The 18,214-nt window shown below is 43.9% G+C and overlaps 1 protein-coding gene across 8 annotated transcripts in view; it reads left to right on the forward strand.

Annotated features, from left to right (window-relative positions):
• PTK2B (protein tyrosine kinase 2 beta) overlaps positions 1-18,214 on the forward strand; it is a 128,100-nt gene that overhangs the window by 63,908 nt on the left and 45,978 nt on the right. For 6 of the 8 annotated variants that reach the window (XM_004579083.4, XM_058670046.1, XM_058670042.1 and 3 more), the window contains exon 2: positions 4,507-4,747. In XM_004579083.4, the coding sequence (XP_004579140.2) occupies positions 4,544-4,747 (204 nt within the window). In that variant the 5' untranslated portion in view covers positions 4,507-4,543. Of the gene's footprint in view, positions 1-4,260; positions 4,284-4,505; positions 4,748-18,214 lie in introns of those variants that run through there. The other 2 variants (XM_058670044.1, XM_058670047.1) reach the window with 2 other exon arrangements.

Here is an 18,214-nt window from a genome sequence, read left to right on the forward strand (position 1 = left end):
AAGGCTTTGGACCATCCTCGACTGCTTTCCCAGGCCACAAGCAGGGAGCTGGATGGGAAGAGGAGCTGCCGGGATTAGAACCGTCACCAATATGGGATCCTGGCACATTCAAGATGAGGACTTTAGCCGCTAGGCCACCGTGCCTGGCCCAGGAAATATCTTCTAATTTTTGAGATTCTTTCTTCTGCCTCTTTCATTCTATATTGGAGGCTCTCCACTGTGCTTTTAATTTGCTCCTCTGTATTCTTCATTTCTGATATATCAGCTTTCATTTGATTCATTTCCAGGGTGACATATTTGTTAAATTCCTTGAACGCCTGTTTTTTTTTTCCATTTTTAACTTTTATTATTATTAGTAGTAGTAGTAGTAGCAGTAGTAGTGGTAGTAATAGTAGTATTTATTGTTTTTTGATACAAATGGTTGGCACTGGGCTCTCCCCTCCCCCTTCTCTAAGTTCCCTCCCCTCCCGTCTCTTCTCCCCTCTAGGTTCACAATGTGTGTCTTTCATGAATTTTTCCAAGTCCATCATGCTGCCACTGGAGTGTCTCCCAACCATGTAGGAGATTGTCAGTCATTTCAGTATGGGTTCATTCTTGTATCCTGGGGCCCTAATGTAGGTTATAATGAGGATTAGATTTTTGTTATTTATGGGCAGTACCAATAACAGTGATAAAGGGGACATTGACCATCTCAGGTGATTATAGACAATCAGCCTCTTATGGATGGTTGATTAATGAATTACATCACAAGTGCTTGTTACAGAAGGTACAAGTAAATATGAAGCGACATAGAATAAGATTCACATATAATATCTCTAGACTTGACATCATATTATCTTATATTAGAGCAAAGATATGGTATCTGACCTTTTGGAATTGGCTCATTTCCCTTACCATTATGGTCTCTAGTTTGGCCCTTTTGGCCACATCATAATGTATTTCATTTTTTGAAATTGCCAAGTAGTATTTCATAGTGTAGATGAACCACAGTTTCTTTATCCAGTCCTCTGTTGATGGGCATTTAGGTTGCTTCCATGTTCTTGTGATTGTTGATTGTGCTGCAATGAACATTGGGGTGCATGTTGCGTTGTTGCACAACAAATCTTTTGGATATATTCCTGGAAGTAGTATTGCTGGGTCATATAGTAGGTGAAGTTTTAATTGCCTAAGTGTTCTCCATACTGACTTCCATAGTGGCTGCACTAGCCTGCGTTCCCACCAGCAGTGGAGTAGGGTTCCCTTTTCTGCACAACCTTGCCAGCAGGTGTTGTTGGTAGTTTTCTGGATGTGGGCAGTTCCTTCTGGCATTAACTGGAACCTCAGTGTTGTTACTATTTGATTTTCCCTTATTGTCAGCGAGCTTGAGCATTTTTTCATGTGTCTGTTAGCCATTTGAATTTGTTCCTTTGTTAAGTGTCTGTCCACTTCCCATGCCCATTTCTTGACTGATTTGATTGTTTTGATGTTATTGTTGTTGAACGCCTGCTTTACATGCTTCTCATTGTTGATTCAAAGCTTTCTAATAAGTGTTTTGAATTCTGTATGCCCCCTTTTCTCAATGTCTTCCTCAGTGAACTCTGAGGTTGGCAAAGGCTTTTGCTCCTTTGCAGGGGAGTCTGTAGTAATATTCATTGTGCCTGTGTCTCTTCTTTTGCTCTTGGTCATTGTACTTCTGGTTATCAGATTTTTCTCCTGGGGGCAGGTTTCTAAGCTGTTTAACCCACAGGTCTGCAGTTCAATTCTACCTATTGCAGTTGGTACATGGCTCTTTGTTTGCAGTCAGTTGTGTCAGTCGCTCCAGCAAATTCCAGGTCTGGGTTCTTATGTTAGTATTATAGCATGGTCTCCATAGCCTCAGCTCCTGGCTTACCATTCTCCACTTCCTGTGATACAATGCTGAGGCTGCACCGTTGTCTGTAGAACGTTTCTCCCACTTCCAATTGGAGCAGATCCCAGGATTAGGGAGACCCCATGTGTCCTATATAGCTAGGTTGTTGGTGGTATTGATCTTGCTGAAACCTGTTGGCCATTAGGTCTGAAGGCCACATGGACCTATTTGACCCGTACAATAACAAAATCAGTGTTATGTTCCCTGTAGGACCACTGCAATGCACTGAGCTCACTGAGTTCACCCCCAGCTCAGCACATGCATAACTCACTGTTGTCTCTGCAGTCTTAAAGCCTTTGCCACACTGTACAAAATGGCACCTAATGTGCCACTACTAGAATTCTTGATCTGCTAGCCGTCAGGTCTGGGGGCTACCCAGACCTATCTTGGGTGGAACCTGTAGGGTGCCAAGTTGTTGCAGTTCACCGAGCCAGAAAGTAGTTCACTCCCAGCTCAGTACCTATCCATAGCCTTTGCCTCCTTATACAAAACGGCACCTCATTCGGCTGTAGGATGCAGACTAGGCTGTGAAATCCACCCTGTTCCCACACTGTCCATCTGGGACCTACTGCTCTGTCTCTGCCCCTGGTTAAATCAAACAGACCAGCAGAATGGGCAGTCCTTTGTCTAGGTTCACTGCCTGGGCTCCTGGTGAATGTTCCTTCCCACCTTGTTGCTGGTGGAGTTCCAGTTGCTGCTGAAATTCAGATCACCACTCACGGAATTCTGCTGGAGTATCAGTCACTGCAACACCACACCATTGTGTCTGCTGCTTTCCTGTGTCTGTCAGTCTCCAGGTACCCCTCTGCTGTGGTTCTGTCCTCTACTGTTTCCTGGAATGTGCTCTCTCTGCTTCACACTGGCTAATGCTTCTCCATATGTTTAAACGTGTCCTTACTGTATTCCACCATCTTGATTGATCCAAAGGACTAGATTCTTAAAGATAGTGGCTATTTCAATCTTTCTTTCCTAGTGCTTATCACAATATAAATAAATAAACAGGCCATGATTCTACTTTGAAAATATTTGATTCCATATGTGTATTTTAATAAGGCCAACTCCAGCATTGCTCCCCCCACTCCCCACAGTGTCTGGTCTAGGCATTGCACCAGAAAGTCACAGTCTCTTGTTAAAAGAGGATTTGGGGAGGTTAAGAATGGGTTTCGGGCCCGGCGACATGGCCTAGCGGCTAAAGTCCTCGCCTTGAAAGCCCCGGGATCCCATATGGGCGCCGGTTCTCATCCCGGCAGCTCCACTTCCCATCCAGCTCCCTGCTTGTGGCCTGGGAAAGCAGTTGAGGATGGCCCAATGCATTGGGACACTGCACCCGCGTGGGAGACCCGGAAGAGGTTCCAGGTTCCTGGCTTTGGATCGGCACAGCACTGGCCATTGTGGCTCACTTGGGGAGTGAATCATCGGATGGAAGATCTTCCTCTCTGTCTTTCCTCCTCTGTGTATATCTGGCTGTAATAAAATGAATAAATCTTAAAAAAAAAAAAAGAGAATGGGTTTCGAGATGAGAGTCAGATTCATTTGAGAGCCATGGTTCTTATTCCAGAATGAATGTTGGGAAAATCCTAGGAAATTAAAAGATATCAATGTCCAGGTCTTACCATGGTTCAACCTAACTTCAAGTTCTAGGGACAAAACTTGGGTTATTTCTTAAAGCTCCCTACCTGATCCTGATGTGCATCCAAGGTTGCCACCACCAGTTTAGAGCTAGAATCTCCACTGCCTCTTTTTGAACACTCTCTGCTTTACATTTGCAGAATATAAACCCTTTAGGGATCCAGAGGCCAAGATCAATTGTGTTGAGATCCAGGGTGAACTGTAGATTCCTGAAACTGTGTAAAGTCCAATTGCACGTTGTCACACCAGGCTGCATCAGAACTGAGCTGTCTTTATGGAGCTCAGCCCACCTGCTCTTACCCTACTGAGTGACTCTTCATTGTAGGCTGTCTGGGACAGTGCTGATCCTCATGAACTCTACTGTATACCATGAGTGGTCATCTATTTAATAAGACCTCTAGCCCTGAAAGTTTCCACTGGCAATCCAGAGAAGAAGCAGACAAAACCATCAACTAATAGCTGACCAACCCCTGTGCACCCCCCTCCATCCCTGCAACAAGCCCTTTTCTGCCTTTTCTAATCCCATCCCTTCAGGGCCGCTCTCTAATTTTGTTTCTTCTTAACTCTCCCCCATGTCCTTGTTTCTCTACTGCTATTTTCTACTGTCTCACTCTTTGCTTTTTCTACTCAGCTGTGCCTTGGAACCATGCTGCGCCGCCTCCTCTCACAGCTGTGTTTGCAAAGTGTGGGCCCCTTGCCTAGGAGCTAGTGTATGGGGAGAAATGGAATGGAGAAGAGGCTTCCAGAAGAGTGAATGTTCATGCCTGTGAGCTCCAAGTCTGAATTTTGTACCTGGATCTTTATGCAACCTGCTTCTTTTGTGCTGCAGCCTCCCAGTCATGAGAACTTCATGGTCCTAAGTCTGGTTTTGGGAGTGGAGGAATGTGGCTTTCACCTTGGTCTTGGAGCTTGGTGGGTGCAGTTCCTGGAGGATGAGTCACGAAGCCCTGTAGGGACTCATTTCCAATTGTCTACTCTGTTGTCTGCAGGACTGCAATGTTCCGGTCCTAGTTGCCGTCTGAGAGGATGTCCGGGGTGTCTGAGCCCCTTAGTCGAGTAAAGGTGGGCACGTTATGCCGGCCTGAAGGCCCCCCAGAACCCATGGTGGTAGTACCAGTAGATGTAGAAAAGGAAGACGTGCGAATCCTGAAAGTCTGCTTCTACAGCAACAGCTTCAATTCTGGGAAGAACTTCAAACTGGTCAAATGCACTGTACAAACAGAGATCCGGGTAAGTGTTAAGGCACGCATGCTATCTGTTGGTCTGTATATGCTTCTTCTTCCCTGGTGGGCTGTTCACTGGTCAGGGGTGAGGTAACGCTGGCAACCTTGTCAGGGGCTCCACCCCACTTATAATGCCAAGGGAGACAGATGTTGGAACCTTTATTTGAACCCCAGATCCCTTGCATGGCCTTTGATACAATTCATTAAGGCTTTGTAACATTTGAGGCTCTATACCAAGTTAACACTGTTAAAATTGAAATTACAGAAAGACATACAAATGATTGTATTACAAGTAGAGTAAAAATTATGTAAGACATACTGGGCATTTAGCAGAGGGAATTGGTGGGACACAAAGAGGCTGAGAATGAACCAGGAATGACTGAAACAGGTAGATGTTTGCCAGGTCCTTCTGCGGCAACCCTGCCATCAACCCATTCCCACCCAGGATCACAGACTCAGTTTTGCAGTTCCAGGTACTCAGCATTCATCAGGGCACCTAGATAGACATCAGGAAGTCAATTCATCTAAATACAAGTCTCATGTAAATGAAATCATTATCAAAAGCTATATGAATCTTGAGTCACTCTCTCTCTCTACATGCATTATCTCAGTCTATCCTCCCAACAGCTCCATGAGGTAGGTGCAATGAAGATTTACCTTTCTCTGTTCAGAATATTCTTTTATGATGATGTAAAGGAAAGTCAAGGTGATTCTCAGAAGGGTTGCTTGGAGAACTTGTTACTTTCCCCAAGGGAACAGGGCTGTGAAGGCAGCTAGTCAGATCTAAGGCAACTGGCTGAATTGGCCTTCTCTGTGTAGCTGTTGACTTTTTGTCCGTAAAGTCAGCATCTGCAAATTCATTGTCTCCCTGGGTCAGTGCTGTGGCTACCTTCAGTCTGTTTCAGCACACCAGAGCAGAGTATAATTGATTAGCTCACTGTCTTGGCCAGTTATCACCATGGATTAGAGCTTGGCTGACTCCCTGTTTCCTGTAATTGATTTGATTAGGGCCCTGTTTGTTCAACTCATGGTTTCCAACACACAGGCATAATTGTGTCCCAAGAGAGCATCCTTCCCACCCTATTCCAGGAGGGTGTGTTCACATCTCCTTAACTATCTGCTTCTTGAGTTTTTCTTTGGATGTATTGTATTTGCTCATAGCTGATGCCATCCACTGTGAATTACCCTAGTCAAAATTTCAGAAGTTAACCTTATTTCCAAATTTGGGTGATGCTTCTCTGCCCCTTTGTGCTGAAAACCAGTACATTGGCTAGCACAGATTAGAAAACATTTTCTGAAGTGAGCAGTGAAAGAGGTCTTCATAGGATTTAAAGTAGCAACATCGGGGAGTGGAAACAGCTTTCCAAGAGACAGGAGCTGCATGAACAAGGACAGGGAATTGCTAAGCAGTGAGTGGTGCAGTTTGAGTGGAACACAGGGTATGTTTAGAAATGAATCTAAAGTTAAGATCAAAAAGAAAAGTTGATAGCAGATAACAGAGGACCTAAAATACCAGGCTGAGAAATTTGCAATTGAGCAGGCAATGGAGAGAGATTCCTAGAGTTGGATGGTGACCTGCTGGGTGTTTAAGGGGGACTAGTACAGTAGGCTTAGAAAGGACAATGTGAGCCACACTTAAGAAGAAAGACCACTAAGACTTGAAGTGTATCTAGAGGGGCATGATAACAGAGGCAGAGAATAAAGAAGAAGCTTCCTTTTAGGATATTTCCTGATTTCAGTGTCTCCTGAGGGCAAAATATCACCTGACGTTTTGCAGAGCTATGAGTTTTAAGCTCCGTGGACATCCAACCACATGTTACTTGGCTCTTACTGCTTGTGTGGCCTTGAACCTATTGCTGAACTGATCTGGGCTTCAGTCTGCTCCTCACTTGGGCCTCATGCCCACTTGCAGACTTGTAAGGGTTACAGATGCTAGATGAGAAGCAGCTAGAGCATAGTAGGGTCTCACCAATTGGAAGCTATTGAATGTATATCAGATCACTATCATGCTGAAGAATTTTAACAGTCTCTAACAATTACAGTTTACATTGTATTCCTTTGGTTTTTAGTTATGTCTCTGTCTTATTTTCACATGGAGAATACAATGTTTGCCAGTATATTAAGATGTGATATTATGATTGAAAATGTTTGAGAAAAGCTTATTTTGTTATTTGAAAGAGAGAGAGAGGCAAGCAGAGATAGAGAGAGAAACAGTGCAATCTCCCATGCCCTGATTCACTTGTCAGATGCCTACAACAACCAGTGCTGGGCTAGGTGGAAACCAGCAGGTAAGGACTCAATTTTTGTCTTCCTTATGCGTGGTGAGGACTCAACTACAATAAGCTATTAGCCGCTGCCTCCCAGGGGACACTTTTGCAAGCAGTCAGGAATAGGAGCTAGGACTTGAACACAAGAACTCTGGTATGGGAGACAAGTATCTCAAGTAGCAGCTTAACTGTTACACTGAACACCAGCTCTGACTAGACATTTTGCAATAAGAGTTCTCAAAATTTTACAATAGGCTCATATTCCTGATAATAAGCTAAGTAATGGCTATCATGGTGACGTTTTCTGAAGTAAGCCATTTCTGATTTGCTGAAGGACACTCTTCTTTGAAAAGGTGGTCCGTTAATTCTCTGGAAAATCTCTTAGAAAAGTTTTCCTCCTCAACCCTGACCAAAGAGCAAAAAAAAAAAAAAAAAGAAGGAATAAAAGGAGGAAAGACTAATGAAAGAGAGATGAATTAGGAAGCCATGGCTACCTTGCACAAGGGAAATGATGGCATTGGGAACAGACCCAAGTGCATCTGAGGAGGTGGAGTCAACCGAATTTGATGATTAACCAGCTGTGGGGAGGCAAAAAAAAAAAAAAAAAAAAAAAGAGAGAGACAAGGATGACTCAAGCTTTTGCTTTTACTGAATGGATGCTAGCACCATTCATTCATTCATTCAGATATGGACAGAGAAAGGAGGGGTCCACTGAGATTCCAGCTTTACAGGTGCTGTGTTTCTAAAACACGCCTATGAAGGAATGAGGGTCTGGAATTCAGAAGGGAGAAGGACCCAGACAAGCACTTGGGCATCATCATGCAGTAAATGTGATGTGTGTAGGCAAGATCACCCCCAGACAGTAAGTAGGGTAAGAGAACAAGAGCTTCAGTGAAGAAACTTGTAGGGAGGTAACTCCTAAATAATTGGTAGAAAAAAGGGAGTAAATAATTAAAAAAAGAATCAAAAAAAGATGAAAAGAGGCAAGAGAACAGACTCAAGGAAACTAAAGTCTGAGGGAGGTAACCACTGTCACAGCTAACCACTGGTTAGCAGTATCAGATACTCAGAAAGGTCAAGACCAGAAATAGGTTCACTGCTTTCAGCAATAGGCACCAGATGTCATCTTTAGCTGGGAAGTTTCAGTGGGGAGATAGAGCTATTGTGTAGCAGGTTCAACAGTGAGTGCAACTTAACATTTTAGAGAGATGTTGACCATGGAGGGATGAAAGGGGATGAAGGTAGGATGAACAGTGTTACCAGAAGAAGGCACAGCATATAGGAAAGTCCTGAGGCAGGAAACATCATGGCAAGGCTAAGGCTCATAGTTGTCCAAAGCTGGCTATTTAAACCTATGAACAACTTGTTTTTTTAAAAGATTGATTTTTAAAATTTTTATTGGAAAGTCAGATATACAGAGAGGAGGAGAGACAGACAGGAAGATCCTCCATCCACTGATCCACCCCCAAGCGACCGCAATGGGCAGAGCTGTGCTCCCCAGCCCCAGTCTCCCACAAGGGTGCAGGGTCCCAAGGCCTTGGGCCATCCTCAACTGCCTTCCCAGGCCACAAATGGGGAACTGGATGGGAAGCAGGGCCACCAGGATTAGAACCGGCACCCATGTGGGATCCTGGTGCATGCAATGTGAGGACTCTAGCTACCAGGCTGCTGTGCCAGGCCCAACAACTTGTTTTTTAGCTTATCTCTTCTGAGAAATCACTCTGACATTACTTAAAAACATGTGACTATGTTTTTCCAAGATTAGTTGGGTTACATAATGGAAAAATCTATTAGAGGAAGACAAGGATGGATATGGGGAGATGTTAGGTTGACTTATGCAGTGATACACAGGAGAGATGATAATAGCTTGTATTAGGACTATAACCATGTGATGGTGATGGAGGTGGTGATGGTGATAATGGTGGTTGTGCCTATGATGGTGAAGATGATAGGGATGGTGGTGATGGAGGTGGTGGTGATGGTAATGACAATGAGTAAGTCTGTGAGGATAGTGTGATAACGGGTACTTTCGAATGCACAACATACATATATATTAGTTTATTGGCTTCTCAGAAGAATTCTCTGAAGTCAGTATTATTTTCTCTAGTTTGTAAGGAAATCAAGTGCAGAGGAATTAAGTAAATTGCTGGCAAGGGGAGGATTCTGTGTTCAAATCTGCATGGACCATCTCCAGAGCTTGTATTCTTAAGCTCTGTGGTCTGTTCAGAGAAGTGACTATAATCTGAAGAACTGAAGAAAGGAAAAGGAAGGGATCTGGTGATGAACAGATGTAGAAATGAGGAAGAGGCTGGTATCAAGAATGGCAGGCTTGCTTCAGGTGAACAAAGACCCAGATCCTAGGATGAAAACATTGGAAGCGAATCTCACAAATCTAGCTTAGCATCTGTTAGGTACAGTTTATATATCCAAGGCTTATCATGTGGAAACACTGGGTAGACTATTGGATATATGATTCTGGAGAAGAGAAGCTGAACCTCCTAGAATTCCAACACCTCCAGGTAGCTGTGTCTGATCAAACAGAAACAATGGAGATTCACTTGGCATAGTCCATGTGGTAGCATGTTTCTAAAACATAGTTACTTGTGGTGTACTGGCTGACTTCAGGTTTCTGTCATCATGCTCAACTTCTTTCTTCGCACATGTCATCGTCTCATGACATTTTCCTCATGCTGATAAAGCTGACTAAGCCAGGGCCCTTATGCCCAGGGCCTAACAGAAACTAGGCAGGAGTTGAAAGGAATCAGGCAATGTGCCAAATGAGAAATGTGTTTTGCTCTTCTTGATTTTCTGATTCACCTTTTGTTTGAGATTCATAGGAAATTGTGTTTGTTTGAGAGTTCTGAATTTTTGTGGCAACTGGAGGCTTATATCATTATATTTTTATCTAACATGCTAATTTGCTTGTCTGGGAAAGGAGTTAAGATGATACTTTGAAAACAACTGGCAAGAGCACCACCCAGTTGTGCCCACACAGGGCATGTCACTGCGACTTTTGCTGCATCTCTGTCTTCTCTCTGTTTCCTCCCTCTCCCTCATCTCCTATCCTTCACCTTTCTCTTCTACACTCTTCTAGGCAGGGCAACTTTATGTCCTAGTTTGTCTCATTCCTGTTTTATACACATTATTCAGGAATAACTACTAGCAGTACCCTAGCTGATATGAAGGTATCAATTCTGAAGCTAAATTACACAGTCACCTACTTCTTTGGAAAAAAAATTTATTTATTTATTTGAAAGTCAAAATTACAAAGAGAGAAATAGATCATCCACCTATTACTTTCCAGATGACCACAACAGCCAGAGATGGACCAGGCTAAAGCCAGGAGATAGGAACTTCGTCCATGCTTCTACTTGGGTGGCAGGGTCCCAATCACTTGGGCCACCTTGTGCTGTTTTCCCATGCTATCAGTGGGGAACTGGAGAGGAAATGGGGTTGCCAGCATACAAACTGGTCCCTATGTGGGATGCTGGTGTTGCAGGTGGCAGCTACATGTTTTAGTGCAAGGCCAATCCCAGCCACCTACTTCTAAGTGCTGTACTGTCTTCCTGCCTGCACACAGCCTGGCTGGCTTGTCCACCTGAGTCTCCCAGTTGCTGGAATGGGTTGGGAATGGCATTGTGCTTGGGTGCAGCTTTACCTGGCACATGAGGAGGGCAGAATTCAATTCTCAGGACAGACTGCTCCACAAATATTCACACTCTTAACCTTCTTCCATGAATTCAATGCCTTCTAACATTCCCAGAGTCACACTTCAGCTATTGTGACCCATTGATCATCTATGACACTCCCCAATACCCATCTGACATTCATCCCAATTAGTTTCCAATTTAAATCTATTCTCTAAGGAACCACATTGTGCAAGAAACTGAATACTGTGTTCACTCCTCTAAATTCCTGTGTTGAAGCCCTAACCTCCAATGTAGCAGTGTTTGGAAGTGCTGTGATCCTAATAATAATGTTACCCCCCAAACTCACATGGAATGTAATAACCAATGTGTTGTGGTTTAAAAATGATCCTTTTGGAGATAATGACCAAGTCATGATGCCTTGACCCACGTGGGTGAGATTAGTATACATGTGAGGTTGCCCCTTTCCCTTCTGCCATGGAACATGGGAGGAATATAGAAGAAGCCACCTTTGAAGCAGCGAGCAAGGCCTCCCCAGACAGTGAAGCTGCCAGTGCCTCCATCTTGGACCCCAAAACCACAAGCAATAAACCTCTATTGCTTAGAAATGACCCAATGGAAAATAGTTTGTTACAACAACAGAAAGAGACTGAGCTAAGAGGTGATCAGTTTTAAAGGAAGCCGTGAGGCAAGAACCCCTATTAGGGGATTGGTGCCTTGCAGGAAAAGGAAGCCAGAGCAGAACTCAATTTCTCACTCTCATTCTATCTCTCAGTGAGGACACAGCAAGAGGGTAGCTATAAGCCAGGGATTGGACCTTCACCAGGAATTAGCCCCTTGATCATGGCCTTCCCAGCCTCAAAACAATGCGAGTACATGACTGCTCTGTGAGCCAGGTAGTCTATGGTAATTGGATTTAATAAACAGGGCTGGCCAGGACACGGCTCCAGCAGCTCCCTCTGGTATTGGCTTATTGTCTTTGTTTCCAGAGCCACCTTCAGGTGCTACCAAGGCAGAGCCCCAAGGTTGGGATGCAAGAGTAATGGAGAGGAATGCTGTCTGTCCAGAAGTTACCGTTTCTGAAAGAAACATTACTCTAAAAAGGGTATATGGAGACACACAAGACTAGCCTCCCATATGTGGGAAGAGTCCTTGAAGATAGGACAGGAAGGGGCTGAGCCAGGAAACCACAAACCAGTACCACAGACACTCACAGTGATATAAAAAGAGGTGCATTCACAAAGGCCCCCTCCTTCTGCACCACCACCACCCCCATTTCCTGTATGTGCCTGCCAGGTTAACCCACCCACACACAGACACCTTCACAGGCAAGCACCAGGCAAACCTGTAGGGTTCTGGGCTTCTCTTTCTTTATCTATATGCTTAGATGCCTGACCCCAGCAAGTCAGTAGTCAAGTGTCTATGCCTTCAGAGCTATTTTTGTCTACTGGTTGCATGGCTGAATGTCCTTATTAGAGGCTTTTGTCACCTCAAAATGAATGCTTTCAGAGTGATGAGTTATGCTAACTTTTATTATTTTGTTATTGAGTCACTTTTTTAGAGTTGCCCTCATGTTGAGGATTCAGGACTTGTGATGGCATTGGTTTTGTTTCTTATGGCTATTATACAAAATTGCTACAAATTTAGTGGCTTAACACAGGAGAAATCCTCACAGTTCTGGATGCAAAAGTCCCAGACCCAGGTGTCAGCAAGACTCCACTGCCTAGGAAGACTCTAGAGCAGAACCTTCCTTGGTCTCCCAGCTTCTGATGGCTCCAGGCACATTGGTTAGCTTTTGGCTGCACGACTCCATCTTGCCATGGCCCTATCTTCTCTGTGTGTCTTTGATAAGATCATGTGGCATTAAATTTAGGAGCTACCTAGAGAACCCATAATGTTCTCATCTTGAGCTCCTTAATTATATCCACAAGAGCCCTTTTTTTCCCCAAGAGGCCACATGAACAGAGACTGGGGTTAGGGCATAGGCATATCATCCAGTCCACAATAGCTATCAGTTACAATCACAGATGCATGAAGGGAAAGGTGAGCATTTTGCACACAAAAGCACACCCATCATGGTGCACAGCTGAGGGTCTTGAAGTGACCATGGAACAAGGCTGATGTAAGAGGATCATTGCTTTCCATTGGCTGAGGGTCTTAGTGACTAGGCAGCCTGTGATCCAAGTCCTTTGGCATGAGATTTCCTGTGACTCTGTCAGATCATGTGATGCAGTCTGGGCCTTATCATTCCTCAGGTGACCTCATGCAGTCAGTGAGCCTGAAATTGTATCTTGAACTAATGGTGCCCAAATTGATCTTGCTGACTCCAGCCTCCTCCCGTGATGCCAGCTCTTTGATTTAGTGTCTGCTCCCCATCTCCACTAGCTGTCTGACCTTTATGTAAATAATGAAATTAACAACCCTCCCCCAATACTGTGCTTCTCTTTCAATCTTTTCATCTTCATTACCACTGCTTAGTTCTTTCCATTAACTGTATCCCAGGCATATCCTTACAAGTTTTATCCTGGATGACCTTAGGTTCTTTCTTTCTTTTACATTCTGTACAATCTGTGGAGAAATCTGTCAACTTTGCCATAAACATGTAGTCAGACTATGGCTTCCTTTTTTGCTATCTCCATTGCCTCCTTGGCCTAAGCCTTCAGCATCTCTTGCCTACCAAACTATTTACTTCCCAACTGTCCTTACATCCATTTGGTCCATTCCACCGGTGGCAGCCATTGAGACTTTTTAAAACACAAGTCAGCTAAAGGAATTTATTAAGACATGATTTAGATTAAATAGCTCCACTGTAAACTCTCTCTAATAGCTATCTGTATCACCTAAAAAGAACTCCACAGTCTTCACTTTGGCCTACAACAGGAGTTAAACAAGCAACTGCCTATAGGCCAAATATGGCCCACCACTCATCTTGTCAGTAGTTCTATTGGAACAGAGCCACACTCATTTGCTTATGTATTACATATGATTACCCTTGAAATGCATGGCACAGTTGAATAGTTGTACCAAGAATCCCATGCTCAACAAAACCTAAAATATTTATTATCTGGTCTTTTGCCTAAACATTTGCTGACTTCTGACCTTCCAGTCTGTCTCCTCTCATGACCTCTTCAAGGCACCAAGCCTGAAGTCCAATAGCTCCCGCATTGGAGCATTGTGTCCTTTTGCATGGGACACTCTTCTCTCAGAAGGCCATGCAGTTTCTGACTTGCTGCTTCTATGATAACTCCTCCATGTCAGAGAGGTCCATGCTGGTCACCCACGTAAAGCAGTAATTCTTGCTCATTTACCTTTCTCCTTATGTCATCATTGTACTTCTCAGAACCTGAAAGATAATCACATATATTTATTTACTATTTACCACTACCAGCTCCAAAGAGAAGGACTTTGTGTCCTCAGCTTTACTGCATTAAGGTGTGAGAAAATATTTAGTGATGGATGCATGGGTGAATAGGTGAGTTCCCCAGTAATAACACTGACCGAAACTAGCTAGAACTCTATGTTGTCACGATTTTTTCCATGACTGGGGCTTGGGACAAGTGTTCAGTTGGTTGTGACCATGCGTGTTGAACACAAAAAAGGAAAACTTTCCTTGCTTCAGTGGTCCCTGTTGGGACTAACCAATATGACTTTTGAATCATTGTTATAAAAAGAAATGCCCTGATCCTATTGCCCATGTGAGAATAAAGCTTCACCTGTTCCCTTAGAGTGACCTGCACCCCTCTTGCTCTAGGCAGACACTGCACATAGCAGGAAAGACTTGCAAAGCTATTACTTCTGAAGATATTTTAGTTGAGGGACTTCTCTGATGAAATCTACCTGGTACTTTCCTGACAATGTTAATTGTTCTTTATTCCTCTAGCTCCCAGCTTGCATCAAGAGCTCTTCCTTGTAGTTCCTTAGTAAATCAGAATGTTTGACAGAACAGTCTTATTTTTAACAGAGTATTTTTATTTTTCAGAGACAGTTTTTCTGTTCCATTCAAGTCAATTAAAGAAAAGAAAGCCTCTTGTTTCTTCACAGCCTTTTTTTCTTACTTTCTCACAGCTCTACTTCTAGTCTCTGCATATAACAGAAGGAAAAAAGGCTTTGGTCCTGGGAACATAAAACCCCCTCTTGCTCCATGCAGGAGGAAGTCATATTTTTCCTCTGCATTATTTCTTCCAGCTGCTATGAATAGGTCAGCCACGGCCCTGACTCTCCAGCCAGGGTCATTGATCCTGCTTCACCTTCTTGCTGCCAGCACTGGATGCAGCTCAAAACTAGCCACAGATTCCCTCTCACAAAGACTGCGTCTTCGACTTTTTAAAGCTTAGCTCTAATGCTAAGAAGCTATTGGAGTTAGTTGTGACTAAGGCTGCCTTCTCTTCCCTTAGCCATTACTCAACCAGTTCTACCCGAGAAAGGGTCTCCCCAAGGTGGCAGCCCCTACCCAGTTAAGGAGAGGTGGAGGAGCCCCTGGCCTAGGAACTCTTGGACTCTTTTTTACTTCCTCTCACAGTCTTAACTGTAGACTTGAGTTAATTAATCCATCTTCTCAGGCTGACTTAATCCTTGAGCCCTGCTGACCCTTTTCCCATCCATGTGCTCATTGTGGGAATGTCTATCATTTGTTGGACACCTACTCTGTGCTCACCATTGTGCGAAGTTTTTTACATACTTGTGATCCGCTGAAAGCCAGCCAGTTGCTGTTATCTTGAAGCCAATCTCAGGATACTGTCTTATTAAAAAAAAATAGTAGTCTGTCATTTGACAAATTGCTGGAAATCAGCTTTAATCCTTACTGCAGTCTCTTTGTGGGGCTACATAGTGGAGGGGTACCTGTCAAGACAGGTGGCATCATCTTGTAAAATTCTTATAACCATTTAGTGATTGGAATTAAAATAATGATTCATGTCTGTCTACTCTGGGTTAGACATGGACAGTTATTTTGGTTCTAATTAATCAAAATCTACAGTATTTTCCTGGATCTGTGGAAATACAAAGCCACAGGTCAGGTGGCTTAAAACCGCAGAAATGCGCCATCACACTGTTCCAGAGGCTAGAAATGCAAGATCAGAGTGTCATCAGGACCATCCTCCCTTTGAAACCTGTACAGGGAGCCTTTCCTTGCTTTCTAGCACATGATGATTCGCCAACAGTCTGTTGGCTGTAGCACTCAAATCTTGCATCCTCAAATGACATCCTCCTGATGTGCATGTTTTTTTTCAATACCTAAATGTATCTTTTAAAAAGATACCAATCATTTGGGATTGCAATCTGTGGTAATGACTTCATTTTAACTAGGTTAGTCTACAGTAGACCCTCTTTTGTCAGATAAGATCACATTCTAAGTCACGGGCAGTGAGAGCTGCAGAAAATATTTTTACAGGGATGCAATTCAGCCTGCAACATTATCTTGCTAGATGCATGTGTAAAATTGTCTGGAATCCAGGAGATAGAAACTCTGCCAAGGGTAGTCAGAAAAGTGTTCCCAGAAACCACCACAGTTCTGATGGGGACAGGAAGAAAAATCAGGAACCACAGCAGGAGAGTGCAGGAGGGAGAGAGAAGCCAGAGGTCCCCCAGCAGGAAGCCTAGAAGAGGCTCAGGCACAGAGGAATGGAGGAACATGGGAGCGTGCTGTGATGGGGAGGGCAGGAGCCTGGCTCTGAGGGGCTGGCCAGATCACATTGTGGGTAGAGAGGAGGTGGTGACTGAGAGTGGGAAGAACACATGAAGAGAAACCCCCCAGGGCCTCTCCCTCCATGAATTAAAGAATTTGAGTCTTAGTCTGCCAAGTGGAACGTGAGGATCCAATCAGGGTTTTCAGCAAACTTCAGAGTAATATCTATTAAAAATGAAGCAAGACTTTCTGAACAAAGGCATAAGTATATTGTCTTTTTTTTTTTCACATTTTAAATTCTGCTACATTTCAAAAGATGACTGTTTGATCTGCATAGAATACAGAGTAAAAAGGCTGAACTGATTCAAGTGTGGAAAGCCATTTATAGGCCAGTGACTCAGGTTGGGCTTCTGGGATGGCAGGCCTGGGTTGGAGGTGTGTGTGGAAGGAGTGTGTTAGAGAGGTCTCTTAAAATATGCTTGTGAGGAGGGAAGAAGGCAGGATTGGTAAAACTGGATTGTGAAACAGGCACAGCAAAGGCCCCAGACCATTCCACACAGAATCCTGGCATAGCCGATGAGAGCCGTTCCAGAATGGGTTGAAGGGCCAGGGCTTCAGAAGCTTCTATGTACAAGTCACTGGAGTATGTCCTTAGGCAAGGGTCACTGCTTGGCCCAGAGCAGTCCTAAGACAGGACATGCTATTTCTATTATTCACTCACTCATTCATTCATTGTGAGAAGCAGAGAGGCGGACAGAGACAGAGCTCCCCATCTACTGATTCACTTTCCAAATATCTGCAACAGCTAGGTCTGGCCCAGCCTATACCAGGAGCTCAGAACTCATCTGGGTCTGTGGGAGGCAGAAATCCAACTGCTTGGGCCATCCAGGACTTGCATTAGCAGGAAACTAGAACCATGAGCTAGAGCCAGGAATCCAATGGAGACACTCTAAATTGGAATGGTGTATCCTTTATTTGTTTGTTTTTAAAGATTTGTTTATTTTTACTTGTAGGGCAGAATTACAGAGAGCAGAGAGACAAGGGGAGAGAGATTTTCCATCCACTGGTTTACTTCTCAGATGGCTGTAATGGCGAGAGCTGGGCCAATCTGAAACCAGGAGCCAGGAGGTTCTTCTCGGTCTCCCATATTGGTGCAGGAGCCAAACACTTGAGCCATCTCTCTTAATTTCCCAGGCTATTGACAGGGAACTGCATCAGTAGTGGAACAACCAGGGCTTGAACTGGTATCCATGTGGGATGCCGATCCTGCAGGCAGAAGCTCAACCTTCTACACTATGGCATTGGTCCCGAAAAAGGGCTTCTTAACTGATAGGCCAAACACCTCCCCTTGTCACGTTCTTTCCAAACTCATAGCCTCTAACAAACTAAGATGGCTTACAAAGTTACTAGGTGATAGAATTTTATGGTACCACAGTGGTACAAATATCTGTGGTCCATTGTAGACCAAAATACCATTATGTAGCAGTTGACTAAATTATCTTGGGCATGGGGACAAACTATCTAGTTTTGCTTTTAATCTTCGAAAAAGGCGAGCCAGCTGCTGGTGCGATGGCTCAATTGGTTAATCCTCAGCCTGCAAGTACCAGCATACCTTATGAGTCCCTGTTCGAGTTCTGGTTGTTCTACTTCCTATCCAGCTCCCTACCTATTTATGGCCTGGGAAAACAGCAGAGGGGGATGCCTCAAAGCCTTGGGACCCTAAAAACGTGTGGGAGCCCCCAAAGAAGTTCTTGGCTCCTGGCATAGGATCAGCTCAACTGTAACCATTATGGCCATTTGAGAAGTGAGCTAGTGGATGGAAGAGCTTTCTCTGTTTCTTCTTCTCTCTGTAAATCTGATTTTCCAATAAAAATTTTAAAATCTATAAACAAAACAAAAACAAAAGGTAAAGGCAGTTTGGGGTCATCACATATTTG

Source organism: Ochotona princeps, chromosome 11 (genome assembly GCF_030435755.1).
Source record: "Ochotona princeps isolate mOchPri1 chromosome 11, mOchPri1.hap1, whole genome shotgun sequence".
Taxonomy (NCBI): Eukaryota; Metazoa; Chordata; class Mammalia; order Lagomorpha; family Ochotonidae; genus Ochotona; species Ochotona princeps.